Here is a 16,181-nt window from a genome sequence, read left to right on the forward strand (position 1 = left end):
TATTTAAATGTTTTTGTATTTATCCCCAAATGAAAAAGCCTGAGGTGACTGTGGTGATGAGGAAAAACTCCTTTACATGGAAGAGGAAGAAACCTTGAGAGGAACCAGACTCAAAAGTGAACCACCTCCTCATTTGGGTGACACTGAAGGGTGTGATTATAAATATACAGACTGGGGGTTGTTGTCCTCAAAGACCACATGTAGTTTGGCATCTTCTAGCACTTTTATATAAAAGTGAACGGTATTAAAAAGAATAGAACATTTTTTTAGTATTATCATAGATACTTTTACTGACATCTTTCTTACTCAGTTAAATATAATGAACTCACGGTTAACTCACAAGTCCACTTCACATTTACCGTAACACGTGGTAAAGTTAAATTAGTCTCAAATAAATAAAGAAAAATTTCATGCACTGTATCATCACAAGGTCTTGGTTTACTTTGCACTTTTTTTGTGTGTAATGGTTTAAGAAATATACAAACTGTAAGAATCCCTTCATGTGAAATTATTTTTTACATAATTAAATAATATTGAAATAATAAATGAATTCATATTTAAATACATTCTCTAAACAATATTTAATCATTAAAAAACAATGTTCCAAATATTGAAACACATATTTGACATGGAACAAATAATATTTGTCATTCAACTGAATCAAATCAGAAACTATAGCAGATGCATGAAAGTGAATCATCTCTGAATATTTTGAATCTATTAATACTGTCACGTTATAATAATTTAATAAAGACAAAATGTGGGTTATTAGAAATAGGTCCGTATATTATTTGGGACTATAGGAAAAGGACATCATTATTTATTAATACCTTAAAAATCTAATGATCTTTGATCGTATTGGACTTATTACGTTGGCTTGTAGAAGAGTCAACATTTTGTTTTGCTTATTCTTCTTAAAAAAATGTATCAAGAGGAACTCTTTTGAGCCACACGCATAATCGGATATGTTGTACACCCTGGTCTGACATTTGTTGCTATTAAGTGATCCAAGTACCGGTACTTACGGTACCGTGTGTACTCAAATTGGCCTTTTTTTGCCAAAGACACCCATTATAAACTTTAGAGGTTTATAACTCAGCAAGCTTTCGAGCTATCTAAACCAAACTCGGCCAGCTTCTTTAGGGTGACAAAGGTTTAAATCGATTGTATCGATTGGCCAAGCCCCGCCCCCAAAATATGCAAACTCAAAAAACTTTTCACAACATTGACATGTGACGTATCAAAACACTTAGCACAACGAGGGGAACTGCGTCATGGGTATTCGGATGTCGTCACGTGACGTCACGTGCAGCCCCCGAAATAAAAATAAAGACCACAAAATGGACACGTGACATATCAAAACACTCAGCACAACGAGGGGAATTGCGTCAAGGGTATTCGGGTGACGTCACATGCTCGTATCCGCTCACCTCCAAAAGTATTGGCACCCCAGCATACCGGCCTTTGGGAATACCGACAAGCCAAAACTTTACAAGTCTAGTTTTACATGCATTAATACATGACCTGGCACCCTATTTATATCCGCAGCAGATAACTATAAGAAATATAATAACTAATTAAATAAAACAGCTGCTTGACTTGAGAATCACCGTGGTTGTAAAAAGAGAACTATTTTGGGGGACGCTGTAGCTTTAAGACACGTAAAGACACGCCCACTTCCGGGTTGTAACACTGATCTATGTACTCTTTCTGAACATCTTACAGTTAAACTCTGTTGTAAACAGAAAACAACAGGCGTTATAATGATTTGCATTTTACTTGTTGCAGGTCACGGTACTCTTTTAGAGACGCAGATTAAGGTACAGAGCTACAGTCTTTATCATATAAATGTTTAACATTTAGTGGCATGTTTTTCTTTGCACCCATATAAACCTACTGAACACCTCATTTACTTCACTGCATGTCCCATAGGAGGACATTTACTTTACAGGGGAACTTTGGACTAGAAATGTCCTGGGACAAAGTGTTACTGATACAAAAAAAAAATATATATATATATATTGTATATTTTGTACATATATATATATATATATATATTATCAGTAACACTTTGTCCCAGGACATTTCTAGTCCAAAGTTCCCCTACAGCGGGGCACGGTGGCTTAGTGTTTAGCACGTGTGTACTCCGGTTTCCTCCCCGGTCCAAAGACATGCATGGTAGGTTGATTGACATCTCTGGAAAATTGTCCGTAGTGTGTGACTGCATTAGTGTGTGATTGCGTGAGTGAATGAGAAAGTGTGTGTGCCCTGTGATGGGTTGGCACTCCGTCCAGGGTGTATCCTGCCTTGATGCCCGATGACGCCTGATATAGGCACAGGCTCCCCGTGACCCGAGGTAGTTCGGATAAGTGGTAGAAGATGAATGAATGAATGAATATATATATATATACACACACATATATATATATATATATATATATATATATATATATATATATATATATATATATAGCATTAGACTATAATATATATATAAAATTAGACTATACCAAATAAGCACTTTTAGCTTAACTTACACTCCTAGAAAGTTTCTAGAAGCCTCACTCTTTCTAATTCTTGAAGATTTGGACACACTTTGCTTTGTTTCACATGCCTGTGTTATACAGAGATATATAAAGAGTACGAGAAGCACATTGTGCTCTCTCAGGAGCCAGATAGATGGTATAAATAGATAGAGTTGTAGAGGTAAATTATTCCTAAAGACACAAGCAAGTAGGCATAGCTTTGTACTTGTCTTCTTTTTTTCCTCTTCTGCACAAGTAGCATGTGATGTATCATTGTTCTGTTTGCTCTGTAAAACTTAGACTTTTCCTTGCCTCTGGCTTGCTCATTAGGAATAAATTTAAATTCAAAATTCATTATCTGTATATTTCACTAAAAGCTGCTTTGTGACGATGCCCATTGTTAAAAACGCCCTGCAATTCAATTTGAATTGAATTTTAAATGTCTCTATAGCGTTAAAATAACTCCCTGATGCAATATTAGAGGATCACACCCTCATCTGGGTTATTCCAATGTGCTCTGGATACTCTGGATATTTATCTACAGTAACCACTTTTGTCCTGGTCAGGCTCGTAGTGTATCTGGAATCTATCGTGGAAAAAACTGGACACAAGGTGGGAATGTACCTGTCAATCACTGGGCATTTAACACATGGACAATATGTGAAACTCTTTCCAGACACTCATCCAAGCTCAAGAATCGAACCAAGAATCCTGGAACCGTGAGCTGGCAACAATATTGTTTAGCTTCTGCATCACTGTAGGTTGGAAAAAAAGTTTTATGGTCATCAAATCTGACCTTAGCTTCCTCATTTGAATCAGTCTCTGACTAATGTCAGTGATTTGAATCGTGCAATTGGCACAAATGATACAGGAATACAGAAATCTGGGAATCGAGAGGACCAGGAAACATTTATCAGCCGCAAAGTCTGCAAGTCTGGGGTATTTATTTTTCTAGTATAATTAGATGTGAATTTTGGACGTGCTTCATCAGTGTGTTATTCAAAAGCAAAAAATGAAAACACCTCAGATGACCCTGCAAAAAGTTCTGCTAATGAGGTGTACAATTATGTTGACTTGATCCATCTGCTGAACAAACATTCATCTAAGAAACATTACTTGAGCTGATAATGTGTTGGGGTGATCGTGGGTCAAGAGGCAGTTTAGGATCCTGTTTACCTTTTTTTCTCTTTTTTGCAGAATGATGTCACAGGCTTGTACACACATCTAGCTGGAGTCCCAAAAGCATTGCTACCTGGTGTTGGGGGGAAGAAAATCCTAGATTTCTGGTGGGAAACCGTCAACATGTACGTTACTTCAAATTTAATTGTTATTATTTTGAAAAGACGTTTCTGTCTGCTATTTAATCTATCTCGTGTTTTACAGGCGACAACTCTTTAGTGAAGTCTATTTAGTCACAAATGCAGACAAGTAAGTACATTTTTATCATTTGTCCTGGTATTAAATCATTTTTTTCAGTTTAAGTTGCTTGTTATATTGAGGTAGTTTTTATAAAAGACTCTTTAAAACATTGAAGGTACAAACATTATGAGCGTTGGGCAACTGCCAATGACTTCCCAGTGGAGAATGTGGTGAATGATGGTAGCACCACTTTGGAGGACCGGCTTGGGGCCGTCGCTGACTTGGAGCTGGCCATCCGAAGCCGTCATCTTCAAGACGACATCATGGTGGTATGGCATGGACTCAATTTACTTTTACAATTACAGCATTGAGTATTTTCCTTTATTTTTCAAAGCATGTTGTGCTTGTAACTTTTTAGTGTGGTTTTGTGGTTCTAGATTGCAGGAGACATGCTATGTTCTGATCAAAACTTTGACATCGCTCAAGTTATTAGTTTTTTTCGGTCTAAGGTAAGAACAACTGCTGCTTAGGCAAATTATGAGCAATAACAATGGAGTAACATGACAAGCTGTTGATATAATATAGTGACCAATTTCGAAACCAGTATTTTATCAAGTTAATGATAATGTTATTAACTTATTCTTTTTTGCTGCAGTTTCACCTGCAGTTACTTTTTAGACATGTAGAGAGTATTTCACAACTGAACGGCTCAGTTAATCACACTTGTGATTCATTTTTCAGTCTGGAGAGTTGGCTATATATTATGAGCTTGAAGAAGGGGAGAAATGTTACACCAGAGGCATTGTAGAAGTATGTCCAGATACTCATAGGTAAGGGTTATAAGTCTATAACTGTTTACAGGAAGTTGCAACCATACGATTTGAAAGAAAATATGGTATCATCAGACACTTTGGTTAATAACATTCATCAGGTGTCTGTTCTTGTAGTGTAATATACTTTTTATTATTATATTATTATAGGCAACCTTTTGCAGATTTAGAGTAAGACTCTCATTATATATTAATATGCTTTAAGTAATTCCAGTGTAGGAGTTTAGTCTGGATATGCAGATGGCACATCTTTTACTACATTGTACAAGGACGTGATGGTCCAGCGGTCTAGGCACTGGGTTCCTGATCAGAAGGTCGGGGATCAAGCCCACAAGCTGCTAAGACATCCTTGAGCAAGGCCCTTAACCTCACCTGCTCCAGGGGCGCCGCACGATGGCTGACCCTGCGCTCTGACCCCAGGCTCATAATAGACTGGGATATGCTAAAACGGGGGCAGTCGTGGCCTAATGGTTAGAGAGTCTGGCTCGTAACCCGAAGTTTGTGGGCTCGGTTCTCGGGCCGGCCACGACTGAGGTGCCCTTGAGCAAGGCACCGAACCCCCCCAACTGCTCCCCGGGCGCCGCAGCATAAATGGCTGCCCACTGCTCCGGGTGTGTGTTCACGGTGTGTGTGTTCACTGCTGTGTGTGTGCACTTTGGATGGGTTAAATGCAGAGAACGAATTCTGAGTATGGGTCACCGTACTTAGCCGTATGTCACGTCACTGTTGTAACTGGATCATATATTTTTTAGGATCCAGCGTTTCCTTGAGAAGCCACAAGAGGGTGTCACAGCATCTCGTCTGGCCAGCGTGGTCTTCTACTGCCTCCGAAAAGAGACACTATCTTACCTCTCAGACTTCCTTCTCAAGCAGCCGGATGTGGAATACAGGACTTTTGGCAGGTTGTGGGTCAGTGCATTGCTTCATTTTTAAGCAAAAAAAAGAAAAAGAAAAAAAAACTGCAACAACAACCTCAAAGTGCTGAGAACTTGAGAAACACAACAATTAATTACTATGACATTTAGGTTTACCTTATTGGATTATTTGCAGCTGACACTGCTTGTTCTATTCATGTACCGGTTCTTAGGAATGGCTTATAAATGAAGAACAATTACCTGTGTATGGAATGAAGCTACCGACAGGGTTCCAGTTAATCGGACAAGTTGTGAGTTTGTGATTAAAATGCATAGCCTTGACGTCTGTTTTTCAGTTAATTAGGTGCATTTTAAAAAACAAACTGTTTGTATTAGTGCTAATAGTTGCCATAATAATCATATTAATCCAAAGATAATTATATTTCTCTTACATTACAGGGTCTTTCTGACTACACAAAATGGCTTGCACACTACACAACTAAACAGCAAGAGCTTCCAGCCAAACCTATAACATTCCGCTCTTATGCCAGGTTGGTGATACACACACACACACACACACACGGTCTAGCTGGAATCTTTTCAGTCCTGCTTTATCACCGTTTGCCCTTCCACAGGGTAGGGCTTATGGGAAATCCCTCTGACGGCTTCCATGGCAAAACCATCGCCATGACCATCTCTAATTTCTGGGCCGAAGTGACACTGATAGAAAGCCAATCTCTGGTAAATTATATAAACTTTATAAATTCTAAGAAGACATAGCCTGATTTCCTTTGAACTCCTATAACCTGTTTGTTTTTTAGGTCCTCCTTCCTCATCCTCTGAACGATCCCACTGAGTTCGGCAGCCTACAGGATCTGTTTCGCATCAGCCACAAAGAGGGGTTTGTTCTTTTATTTCCAGTAGTACTTCCCGTCTCTGTTTGCTATGTGTGCAGGCAATATATCCTGTATGAAATGGTTGTGGTTCAACATTGGCTCATGTTCCCTTTGGCCAGGTATTTGGGAGGTCTAAGACTGTTACAGGCCACCTGTAAGAAGTTTTATCAGTTCTGCTCAAATCAAGGGTAAGACACTTCATGTCACACATCTCAAAAATGGAAGCGGGGTAGTATCATAAACACCTGCCATTACTTACTGATACAAGAGATTTAAGTATTTAATAGACTTTTCCAGAAGGGCTGAAGCCTTTTTTTTTTTTACCGATTTGTTAAAATTGTATTAATTAAACATAATGGCAAACCATGCATTTAGGTTGTAACTTACAAAACAGTCCTTTGCTTTGCAAAATCGACATTGTCTGGGTATGAAATCGATCAGATTCTGTAACAGATTTGCAGAGAATTTCATCTAGTTGTCAGTGATTAAAAAGTCAATTTCATACACGTGGGAACATCATGCACATTATCTAAGACCATTATCTAAGTCTGCTATTTTTTATTTTTTTTTGCCAAATCATAGATTGAACAGGCTGCTGGTGTGTTGCTGTTTGTTTACAATCTTCTGCAAGTTTGCATACAGAATGAAACTCTTACATAAATGAACACAATCTCACTGACACCATTATACTGTAAGTAAAAGAGCACCAGACCAGGCTTAATGATCTATGTATCGAATGTTATGGGAACTTATTGTTATTGTTATGTGGCGTTCCTCATTGATTCATTGGTGTCCTATCGTTATGTGGTGTTCCTCATTGATTCATTGGTGTCCTATCGTTATGTGGTGTTCCTCATTGATTCATTGGTGTCCTATCGTTATGTGGTGTTCCTCATTGATTCATTGGTGTCCTATCGTTATGTGGTGTTCCTCATCGATTTCTTTCTGCCGTTTTGCTTTCTGTTTCTTTTTCTTTTTGCCTTTCTGAGTGTGCCTGTACTCAAACAGAATGTGACACCTTTTCACCGAACCTACTTCACTTCCATGCCATTTTTGCAGCAAACATTAAACTACATCTTCCTCCTTGTGTTTGTTTTATGCTGCATTCAGTGTTGAATCTTACCAGTAATATGTCTGAAGCCAGACTACCTACTTTAGCTGACGCTGTGTGTTCAGCTTCTACAGCAATCGTCTGGAACTGCCGAAAAAAAAAAGTGTTGGAAAAACATCCGTTTATCTAAGCGCCTATTATTCAAATCCAGAACTAAACAATCTACTATACATCCATGAATAGCTTTCTCCTGTGTTACAACCAGTTAGCTTATTTCTTCAGTACAGTTTAGTTTAGAAATTTAGTAAAATTTCCATTCTTTTCTTTTTTTTTCAGTAAAAAAAGCAGTCAAAGTCGTAACTTTGTGACCTTTAGTATACAGCCTAAAAATAGGCCCTTCTATGTCATGCTCATCCCCTAGCCATTCTCTTGGATGTCAACTTTCCTTGTTAAAACCTTTGCAATTGTGTCTGCTATTTTATTTCCTACATGTACAGGAACCCATTTTACTGGTGGAGTATATTTCAATTAGTGAATCTACATGTGTATTAAATTACTCCCTTCAACAACTCCACTGGCTCCCTCTTAAACACCGTATAGATTTAAGATTCTTCTCTTCACCTTTAAAGCCCTTTATAACATTGCTCCACCAAACCTTTCAGATATTATACAGTTCTACGCGCCCTCTCTCCTGTTCTCTGCGCTCTTCCTCATCAAGGCTCCTCATTAAACCCCCCTGCTTGTTTAAAGGTGGGGTTTCCGTTTGAGAAATGCTTTAATGCCTGTGTTGGGACGCCAAACAACAAAATAAAAAACTAACGTGTAGCCAATGAGCAGAAAGGGGCGTGTCTTGTCAATATGGGCGGAGAGAGTGTTCAGTGCGCATGTGTGACATTAGCAGAAAGCGGTTTTAACATTTACATGGAGGATAAAAAAAGAAAGAAAGCGAAGAAAGGCTTACGATAAGGCAAGAAGTAGGACCGTGTTAATATAGATTCAGCTTTCCAGCGCTGGAGAGAACTGAACGTCTTCCGCGTGAAACGGAGCTAAACCTTTCACGGTACAACACACAGTACTACAAAAACACATTTGTATTACCATAGTATTACTCATTGAGTTCATTTATTGATAAAAAAATATCCCCTCAGTCAGCTGCCCCAACAGGTTCCGCTATAATACTTGTCTGGGTTATACTTTGGTTATACTTGTCTGGTGTATGTGTGGGGCGGAGCTATCAAAACAGGGGTGGGACCCATTTGGGTTAGGGGCGTGTTTGTTTTGGTGATTTCAAATGTCAACATTGGCTTTCAAACAACGGAGACCCCACCTTTAAATCGCCTTAAATGATTGTCTTAGATAACTGTTTTTTTTTAATATTGTTTTATTGTTCTTTTCTGTTATTTTATCATTTATTACCTGTTTGAATTTGTATGGTGACCTTGAGTGACTTGAAAGGTGACTAAAAATAAAATGTATTATTATTATTATTATTATTATTAGCTTCAAAAATGAATATGTTTATAGTCGTTCGAAACAGGAATGCTAATGCATTGGAATTGTGTATTGGCCCAAGTGTACAAATACAAATATTGGTCTCATTTAAAGGGCTTGGCTTATGGTTTATTTATAAAATGACCTTAAGATGTAGAATCTAGGTTTCTTGTTGTTCTTTGATGTAACCCAAAGAACATCTTAAAGAAATTCTTAATAAATAAATTTAAAAAAGAATATAACTGATATCTTGATCTCCTTATTATCCGGACAGCATCGCTCTTACCAAGCAGAATTTCACTCTAAAGTATGATACCAACATTCCACGGCAGGTGGTGAGTTCAAATAATTCTGCATTGTTCTCTACAGATCTTTCAGTGTATTGCTTTCTATGTTGCTTATGTACAGTAATGCATGTTTCTGGTCACTTCCAGGGCCTAGCTGGCAGTAGGTAGGTATTCTTCACCAAAGAGTTTTTGGATATTTTACAATAAATTCATTAAAATAAAGTCATTAATCCTCAGTTGTATTTGCATCGAAGAATAAGACCTAGTACGCTGCTTGTACATTAATACTTACATTTACGCTCTGTAATTTTACCGGATTTCTTACTTGTTGTGTTTTATCTGAAGTGCAATTGTGTCTGCTACCTTGAAGTGCCTAATGAAATTTTACAACCTCACTGAAGATGTAAGTACACCATTTTTCCGCGTACAAATCTTTAATCTTAAAATCATGCAGATTTAACTGAAATAATAATAATAGTGTCTGTTGTTAGGATCTACCCAAACCAATCCGAGCCGACTTTATCCTGAATGTAGAGACGGACGAGCTCTTTATCACAGCCGGGTTGCAGGACAGAGTGGTACAGGTTAGTCTTGCATCACTCAGTAAATTCTTTAGTGTTAACTCTTTTTCTTACTTTATTGTATCGTGATGCTCTTGCAGGTGTATGAGGGTTTGGTGTACATGGACTTTAACAAGCAGATAATGGACAAGCAAGGTTATGGTACTGATTCTAAAAACATTTCTTTGTACTGCTTATTACTAAATGTATTTTAATGATCACAGATTAGATATCTCTTTGGAGAGTGGCATAGTTTGGCAATATATAGTTCAGAAATGTGGTTTTATTCAGTATAGGTTGCATTAGGTGGATTGGCTATGCTCCTTTTCTCTCAGGTGTGAATGTATATCGTCGCTGTCGGGTGGAATCCTCATATCTCCAAAACCGTTATTTTTCAGGAAATGAAAAAAACACTGTACCTTATCTGCAGTGCACAGGGTTTAGTCCGCGTTGCAGTGGATTGTCTTGCGCTAAATTCCTGTCCTCAGACGAGCACCAGAACTAGTGGGGGTCAAGATTTTTTTTTCTTTGAGCCCAGTGTTTTGAAGACATTTACCTCAGAAGACGTGTTGATTCGTTGCGACTCTTCTTGAGGAGAAATATGCCGCGAAGCTCTCCCACGGAGTGAAGAAGAGGTGGACAGTTGAAGTGTCCAATGGAGTTATGAGATTTGCGCTCAAGCTATTTTCACGACTTTTTTAGTTGGTTAATAACTTGTAAAAGTAACAGACCCACGTGGGGACTGACCAATAGCATCGATATGTGAAAAAATATGAAATTGACCAAATTTGGACATACGAGGTTTCCGCCCGACAGCGACGATATGCACATGACACTACACAAGTCATTGGTCCTGTCCAGGTTTTGTTCTCACCTTTCCCTATTTGTCCCTACACTCACTATCCACCATGGAAACTACTAAAGATGAATGATTGAATGTTTTTAGTTTTGTTTACTACATACACTGCAAATCTAAATATTTTATACCTGAATAGGAATTTACAAAGAAAGGTCTGTAATCTTCATCATGAATTTTGTGATTCCCAAAGTACCAAAGATTGAATTTTCATTTTTTTTTTTTTTTTTAATAATTATTATTTATTTACTCATTACACAATTAGAACAATGTATAATGTAATCTTTAATGATTATAACCAAGTATAAAAGTTAAATAAGTGAGGAAAAACATGCCTATATTTATGTGTACAAACTTGAGTGTGTGCAAAAGAAAGCTTCATATATTTTCATAATCACATAATGAAATGTTTGTGTGCATTATACCCAGTCTAAGACTTCACATATCTGGAGCTTGATCCTATCTGTATATTTAGGGGAGTACATCTCTATGGATATGACCAGTCTTCCCACGTTTTGGTTAGCTTACCTGAGGGATCCAAGTGACTCAGGCCGCATTCACAGCAATGTTAGAGAGCGCTGGCTGAAGGGTAAGTACACTGAGCAAACACAAACTCTTGTGATATTGACATAGCTTTCTTGATCATCTCTTTATGTCCCTGTTGTCTTTGACTAGGTGAACCTGAAGTATTAGATGCCATGAAACGCTTTGCCAAACTTACAGACCAGGCCCGGTTTGTTCAAATTCTTATCTACATTTAGACCATTAGTTTAGATATTGTTAATCATCCCACTCATAGATCATGTTGCCATGTCACAAACCATTTAAGTGTGTTTTCTTGTTTCCTCCCACCTCCCTAAGATGTAGATGCACTGATCCTAGGTGTGAAGGAGTGTGTATGATTAAGTGTGGGGTGTGGGAATAACAAATAATATATAGAACGAAACATAACCTGCATGTAAATAGCAGCATGGCACGACTGCACTTTATTCATAAACCATCTCAGCCTGCTGTTCTGGCAAAAATCTGACAAGCAGCATCACACTATAAAGCTGTAGCTGTGCTTCATTTTAATACAAACAGGAAAGATTTTGAAATACACTGGTATGAGTATAGATATGTAGCTTAAGTGGCTAGAATTAAGGACAAAAAAATTACAAATAGTTCCCCATTTAATAGTGTTTGGATTTACGCTGTAAAAAAAGGCCATACAAATAAATAGATAAAGGTGTATATATAGCAAGTTTTATACAGTATAGCTTATAGTGTATCTAGAGTTATATAGATATATGGTCAAAAATGTATGGACATCTGACCAAAAGTTAAAGCATTAATGAGGTCAGTTAATGAATTTGGGCTAGGAGAGAGTCCTGGGGTTCTGCATGTGTTCCAGTTCATCCCAAAGGTGTTCAGTGTTCTTGAGTTCTTTCACTCCAACCTTGTCTTAATGCATTCAGCATGTCTTAATGGATCTTGTCTGTGCACAGGTGAATTTTCATGCTGGGACAGGTTTGGGTTTCTTAGTTTTAGTGAAGGGAAATTCTAATGCTACAGCATACAGCATCATTATATGCAATTGTGGGTTTAAAACTTGGTGGCCAATGTTTGGGGAAGAACCGCATGTGGGTTTGATGGTCAAGTGTCCACAAACCTTTGGTCATATAGTCTATCTAAAATCATTCTTTATTTTTCATTAACTATGATTAAAAACAGAATTCTCTTCTAACTATATCTCTGCTCAATCATCATAGTCTTCCCCTGGCTGCTTGTAAAATAAACACACTTTTGTTTTCGTCTTCTGTTTTATCTACTTTAAAAAGTCATTAGAGATATGCATTTATTTTCCAAAAATATATTTCAATATACAATTCACATCCACTGTTCATAGCAATAATTTTAGCTGATGCGCGGGCAATGACAGCACTAAATAATGTCTTGAAATAGAGAGACGTCCCATCCAGGGTGTATCCCTGCCTTGCACCAAGTGTTTCTGGGATAAGCTACAGATCAGAATAACGCAGTTACTGAAAATAAACAAAGGAATTATTGCTTATTAATAAAGGAACAAATTGCTTTGTTACAAGATGATTTTTTTTTTTATGCAGGGAAGCTTTTGAATCCAAGGACTGGCCAAGACTGGCCCAGCTTATGGATGAAAACTTTGAACTGAGACGGTAAGATCGTTCACACGTACATCTAACCATTCCCACTCATGATATAGTGTGAAATGCATTTTGAACTACAAATTAAAGCTTTCCATTTTTTCCCCTGCAGGTCTATTTACACTGACGCCTGTTTGGGAACAGGAAATCTTCAAATGGTACAAATGGCAAGACAGGTAAAGCATGACGAGGATGTAGATTTTCATAGATTTTGTGAAGTTTTTAAACCCACTATTTTAATGTGAGCTAAGACCTTACTTTAATTAAATTCTAGCTAAAAGCTACAAAACTCCATCTCTGTGTGGGCGTGTCAGATTACATAATGAATGGCAATGGCATCTCTCCAACAGAGTAAACAACATAGAACCCAATAATGAAAAAAAAAAAAGCTTGGAATGACAAAGTAGAATGAAGAATGTGTCTACAGTGCTTTTGTTGTTCTTGGGTCGAAAACATGAAGAAATGACAGGAATGTCATTTCTTGAACCTTGCAGCAATCTTAAAAACAGAGTGTGTGCTTCGTTCATGCAGTTTCCAAATGGTTTAAAAAGCTACACTATTTAGCACAGGAAACTGTATGGTTAATGCTTTTGGTTTAAAATTAGCCTTGATGTTTTCCATTTGTACTAAACTACTGTGAACTAAACCACAGGCATCACCATGCCTTGCCTTTTATAATACTAGTCAAGGATGTAAATCGGTGCACATAATTGTTCTACCCTCTTCGGAAACCTGAATGGTCATCAAGTCAAGTCAAGAAGCTTTTATTGTCATTACAGCCATATATAATGGTACTGTAGTTGTACTGTAGTTGAGTCTTTGGGCTATCCGTTGGCTATTGGTTCGTCACACTACCAACCAGCAAATGATAACCCTCATCTGCTTTGCTGTATCCTGTCAGTTTGGATAAAATCTTGGGCCACATAATATATATATATAAGCATAGATATTCTTGTGAAAAGGAACTAAATTAACAGGGAAGATGTCATGTCTATATACCTGTATTTGGGGTAAAAACCAAACCTAGCTTAAATAAATTTGACATATTTATTGAAGATAAATCCTGCTTTGAATGTTTTCTTGTCTTTTGTATGCGCATACAGTTTGGCTCTGCTGTGAAATTACCTGGTAGTGGTGGTGCTGTGGTGGGCCTGTGTATGGATTCTGAACGTTTGGTAAACTTTCTTTCTTTCTTTCTTTCTGTACAATATTTCATATATATGACTATGTTCTTTTTTGAGAAGTAAAATGTGTCATAAAAACTATAATTAAAATATTGATAAAGCCTATACGATTCCTTAAAGCAGTGCTAATATATGTGTAGTAAATAAACAATAAATGTGTTGAAAATGTGTTTATAAAATCTAGTGCGTGAAATATTTTATACACAAACATTATGATGGTTTGCTTGTCGCACCATTAGGTGGAGATGAAGAGAGCATTCCAGGAGGCTGGCTATGTTTTCTGCCTAGTTGTGCCCCATAGTCCATTGTAATGTGTTGTGTAGAAGGAATTATTTTTGACAACATACAGTATTACAAATTAGATTGCATTTCTGTGCCAAACACTCAGACGTTATCCAGATTTAAGAGAGAATAACCTCTTGTAAGAGGTTATCATTACAGACTACGGTGTTGACTGTGGCATGTGGACAGTGTAACCCTGGCCACATATAAGAGTCATTGTGCTCCTGTTGCTGTGTTTTTCACGCAGCACAAACAATTGTCTATTTAAAGTGCTATCAATGCCAGCATTGTACACCCTTCCTGTCCCTGTGTCTCAGTACAATAATGGCCTCAAACTCTTAACCAAAATGTTGAGAGAGTGTAATGTATTCTGTATGTAAATAGGATTTTTTAAAAATATATATATTACTAAAAATCACAGTGTAGTTGCACATATGGTTGTAAGTGCAGATTTTATGTGAAAATCATGTGAAGCTTGAACCAGTCCCATAATTTAATGAAAATGTTATTACAGCATGGAATGACGGAGGATACAATAATAATTATAATGATGATGTAATTCATTTTTTATTTAAAATGCTTTCAAGACAAAGAAATTCAAGTCACGGTAGTTATTTGCTTTTGATCATGTGTCTATTCTGATAGTTTAATGTACTGTGTATTTTTTGCCGGATCAAATAACATGATGGTAATATTTAGCAAACATACAAACATACAAAAGGTAGATAAGAGTTTATAAATTAGGTAACAGAGCTTCAAGATCTTCAGGAAATTGAAGTGATGCACCTATTTGTTGAACATCTGGCTTGTAGAATATTTCAAATATTTGATAGGAATTAATGCATAAATACACAATGCTAGGAAAATGCTTGATAAATGCTTCGTAACTCGTGAAAATAGGCTGAGAGAGCAGAAACGAAGTCACTTCACTGTCTGTGGTTACATTAAAGTAGGTGGCAAGTATATAAGTATATTGGTCATTTTTCTATACACATAGATTTAGCTCAAATCAGTTACTTCCAATTTATTTCTTCTCACCTATATGCAAAAAAAAAAAAAAAAACGTAAGGGATTTTATTATTATTATTAATATTAATAATAATAATAATAATAATAATAATAATAATAATAATAATAATAATAATAATTGACTGGGTCAGGCAAAATATATAGAAAATAGATGTCTAAATATTTCTAAATCAGCGTGACACAAATGACTTGCTAATTCTGGAAATCACTCATATAAACTGAAACTTACTGTTCACTGTCACCCTACACTTATTTTTAATAATACTTAAGGATGTGATACAAGTGGTCCAGGGTATATAAAATGGGTATTGGTATTGATGTATATGTATATGAAATACATCAAGATTGAAAATGTTACATGTCAAGATTACAACCAAATTAGATTTGTGGACTCAAATATGTAATTGTGATACAAAAATCCAACGTTTTGAATCTTACACATTTGAAATAAAACTTTTCAATAAAACAAGGTGAGTTCCAGGCTATTTTTTCCACTTGGATTACTGACCAGAAGGTCATGAGATCGAATCCCCTCTCCACCAAGCTGCCAGTGCTGTGCCCCTGAGAAAGGCTCATAAACATCAATTGCTCAGTTGTATAAATTGAAATAAAAATGTAAGTCACTCTGGATAAGTGTGTCTGCTTAATGTGATGTATTTTACTGCTAACAGAATGTCCAAACTGCCTCGGTACTTGGCATACTGCATACTGCTGTACTAAATAATACACCGAGCTAGTACGCCACCGTGTGGTGTTAGTTCTGTAGTAGATGGTGTTGGGCTTGGTGAAGCTGTATAACGGTGTGTTTATTACAG

At 37.0% G+C, this 16,181-nt stretch overlaps 1 protein-coding gene across 1 annotated transcript; it reads left to right on the plus strand.

Moving 5' to 3' along the window:
• The first annotated feature begins 1,685 nt into the window (after positions 1 to 1,685).
• Positions 1,686 to 15,835, plus strand: gkup (glucuronokinase with putative uridyl pyrophosphorylase). Its single transcript, XM_060888415.1, has 23 exons — positions 1,686 to 1,820; positions 3,723 to 3,829; positions 3,909 to 3,953; positions 4,060 to 4,213; positions 4,322 to 4,393; positions 4,626 to 4,714; positions 5,467 to 5,623; positions 5,802 to 5,879; positions 6,028 to 6,119; positions 6,204 to 6,309; positions 6,390 to 6,469; positions 6,584 to 6,652; positions 9,281 to 9,341; positions 9,441 to 9,457; positions 9,639 to 9,696; positions 9,785 to 9,877; positions 9,955 to 10,015; positions 11,185 to 11,298; positions 11,385 to 11,442; positions 12,815 to 12,883; positions 12,984 to 13,047; positions 13,975 to 14,046; positions 14,295 to 15,835. The coding sequence occupies exons 1-23, from the start codon at positions 1,764 to 1,766 to the stop codon at positions 14,364 to 14,366; spliced, it is 1,845 nt and encodes a 614-aa protein (XP_060744398.1). The 5' UTR covers positions 1,686 to 1,763; the 3' UTR covers positions 14,367 to 15,835.
• Positions 15,836 to 16,181: the final 346 nt, after the last annotated feature.

Source organism: Tachysurus vachellii, chromosome 15 (assembly GCF_030014155.1).
Source record: "Tachysurus vachellii isolate PV-2020 chromosome 15, HZAU_Pvac_v1, whole genome shotgun sequence".
NCBI classification, from domain to species: domain Eukaryota; kingdom Metazoa; phylum Chordata; class Actinopteri; order Siluriformes; family Bagridae; genus Tachysurus; species Tachysurus vachellii.

Coding starts and splice junctions, on each gene's coding strand:
- gkup (XM_060888415.1), top strand. CDS start 1,764: ATGATTTGCATTTTACTTGTTGCAGGTCACGGTACTCTTTTAGAGACG. Junction 4,715..5,466: donor GTATGTCCAGATACTCATAG/GTAAGGGTTATA, acceptor TATATTTTTTAG/GATCCAGCGTTTCCTTGAGA. Junction 6,120..6,203: donor ACATTCCGCTCTTATGCCAG/GTTGGTGATACA, acceptor GCCCTTCCACAG/GGTAGGGCTTATGGGAAATC.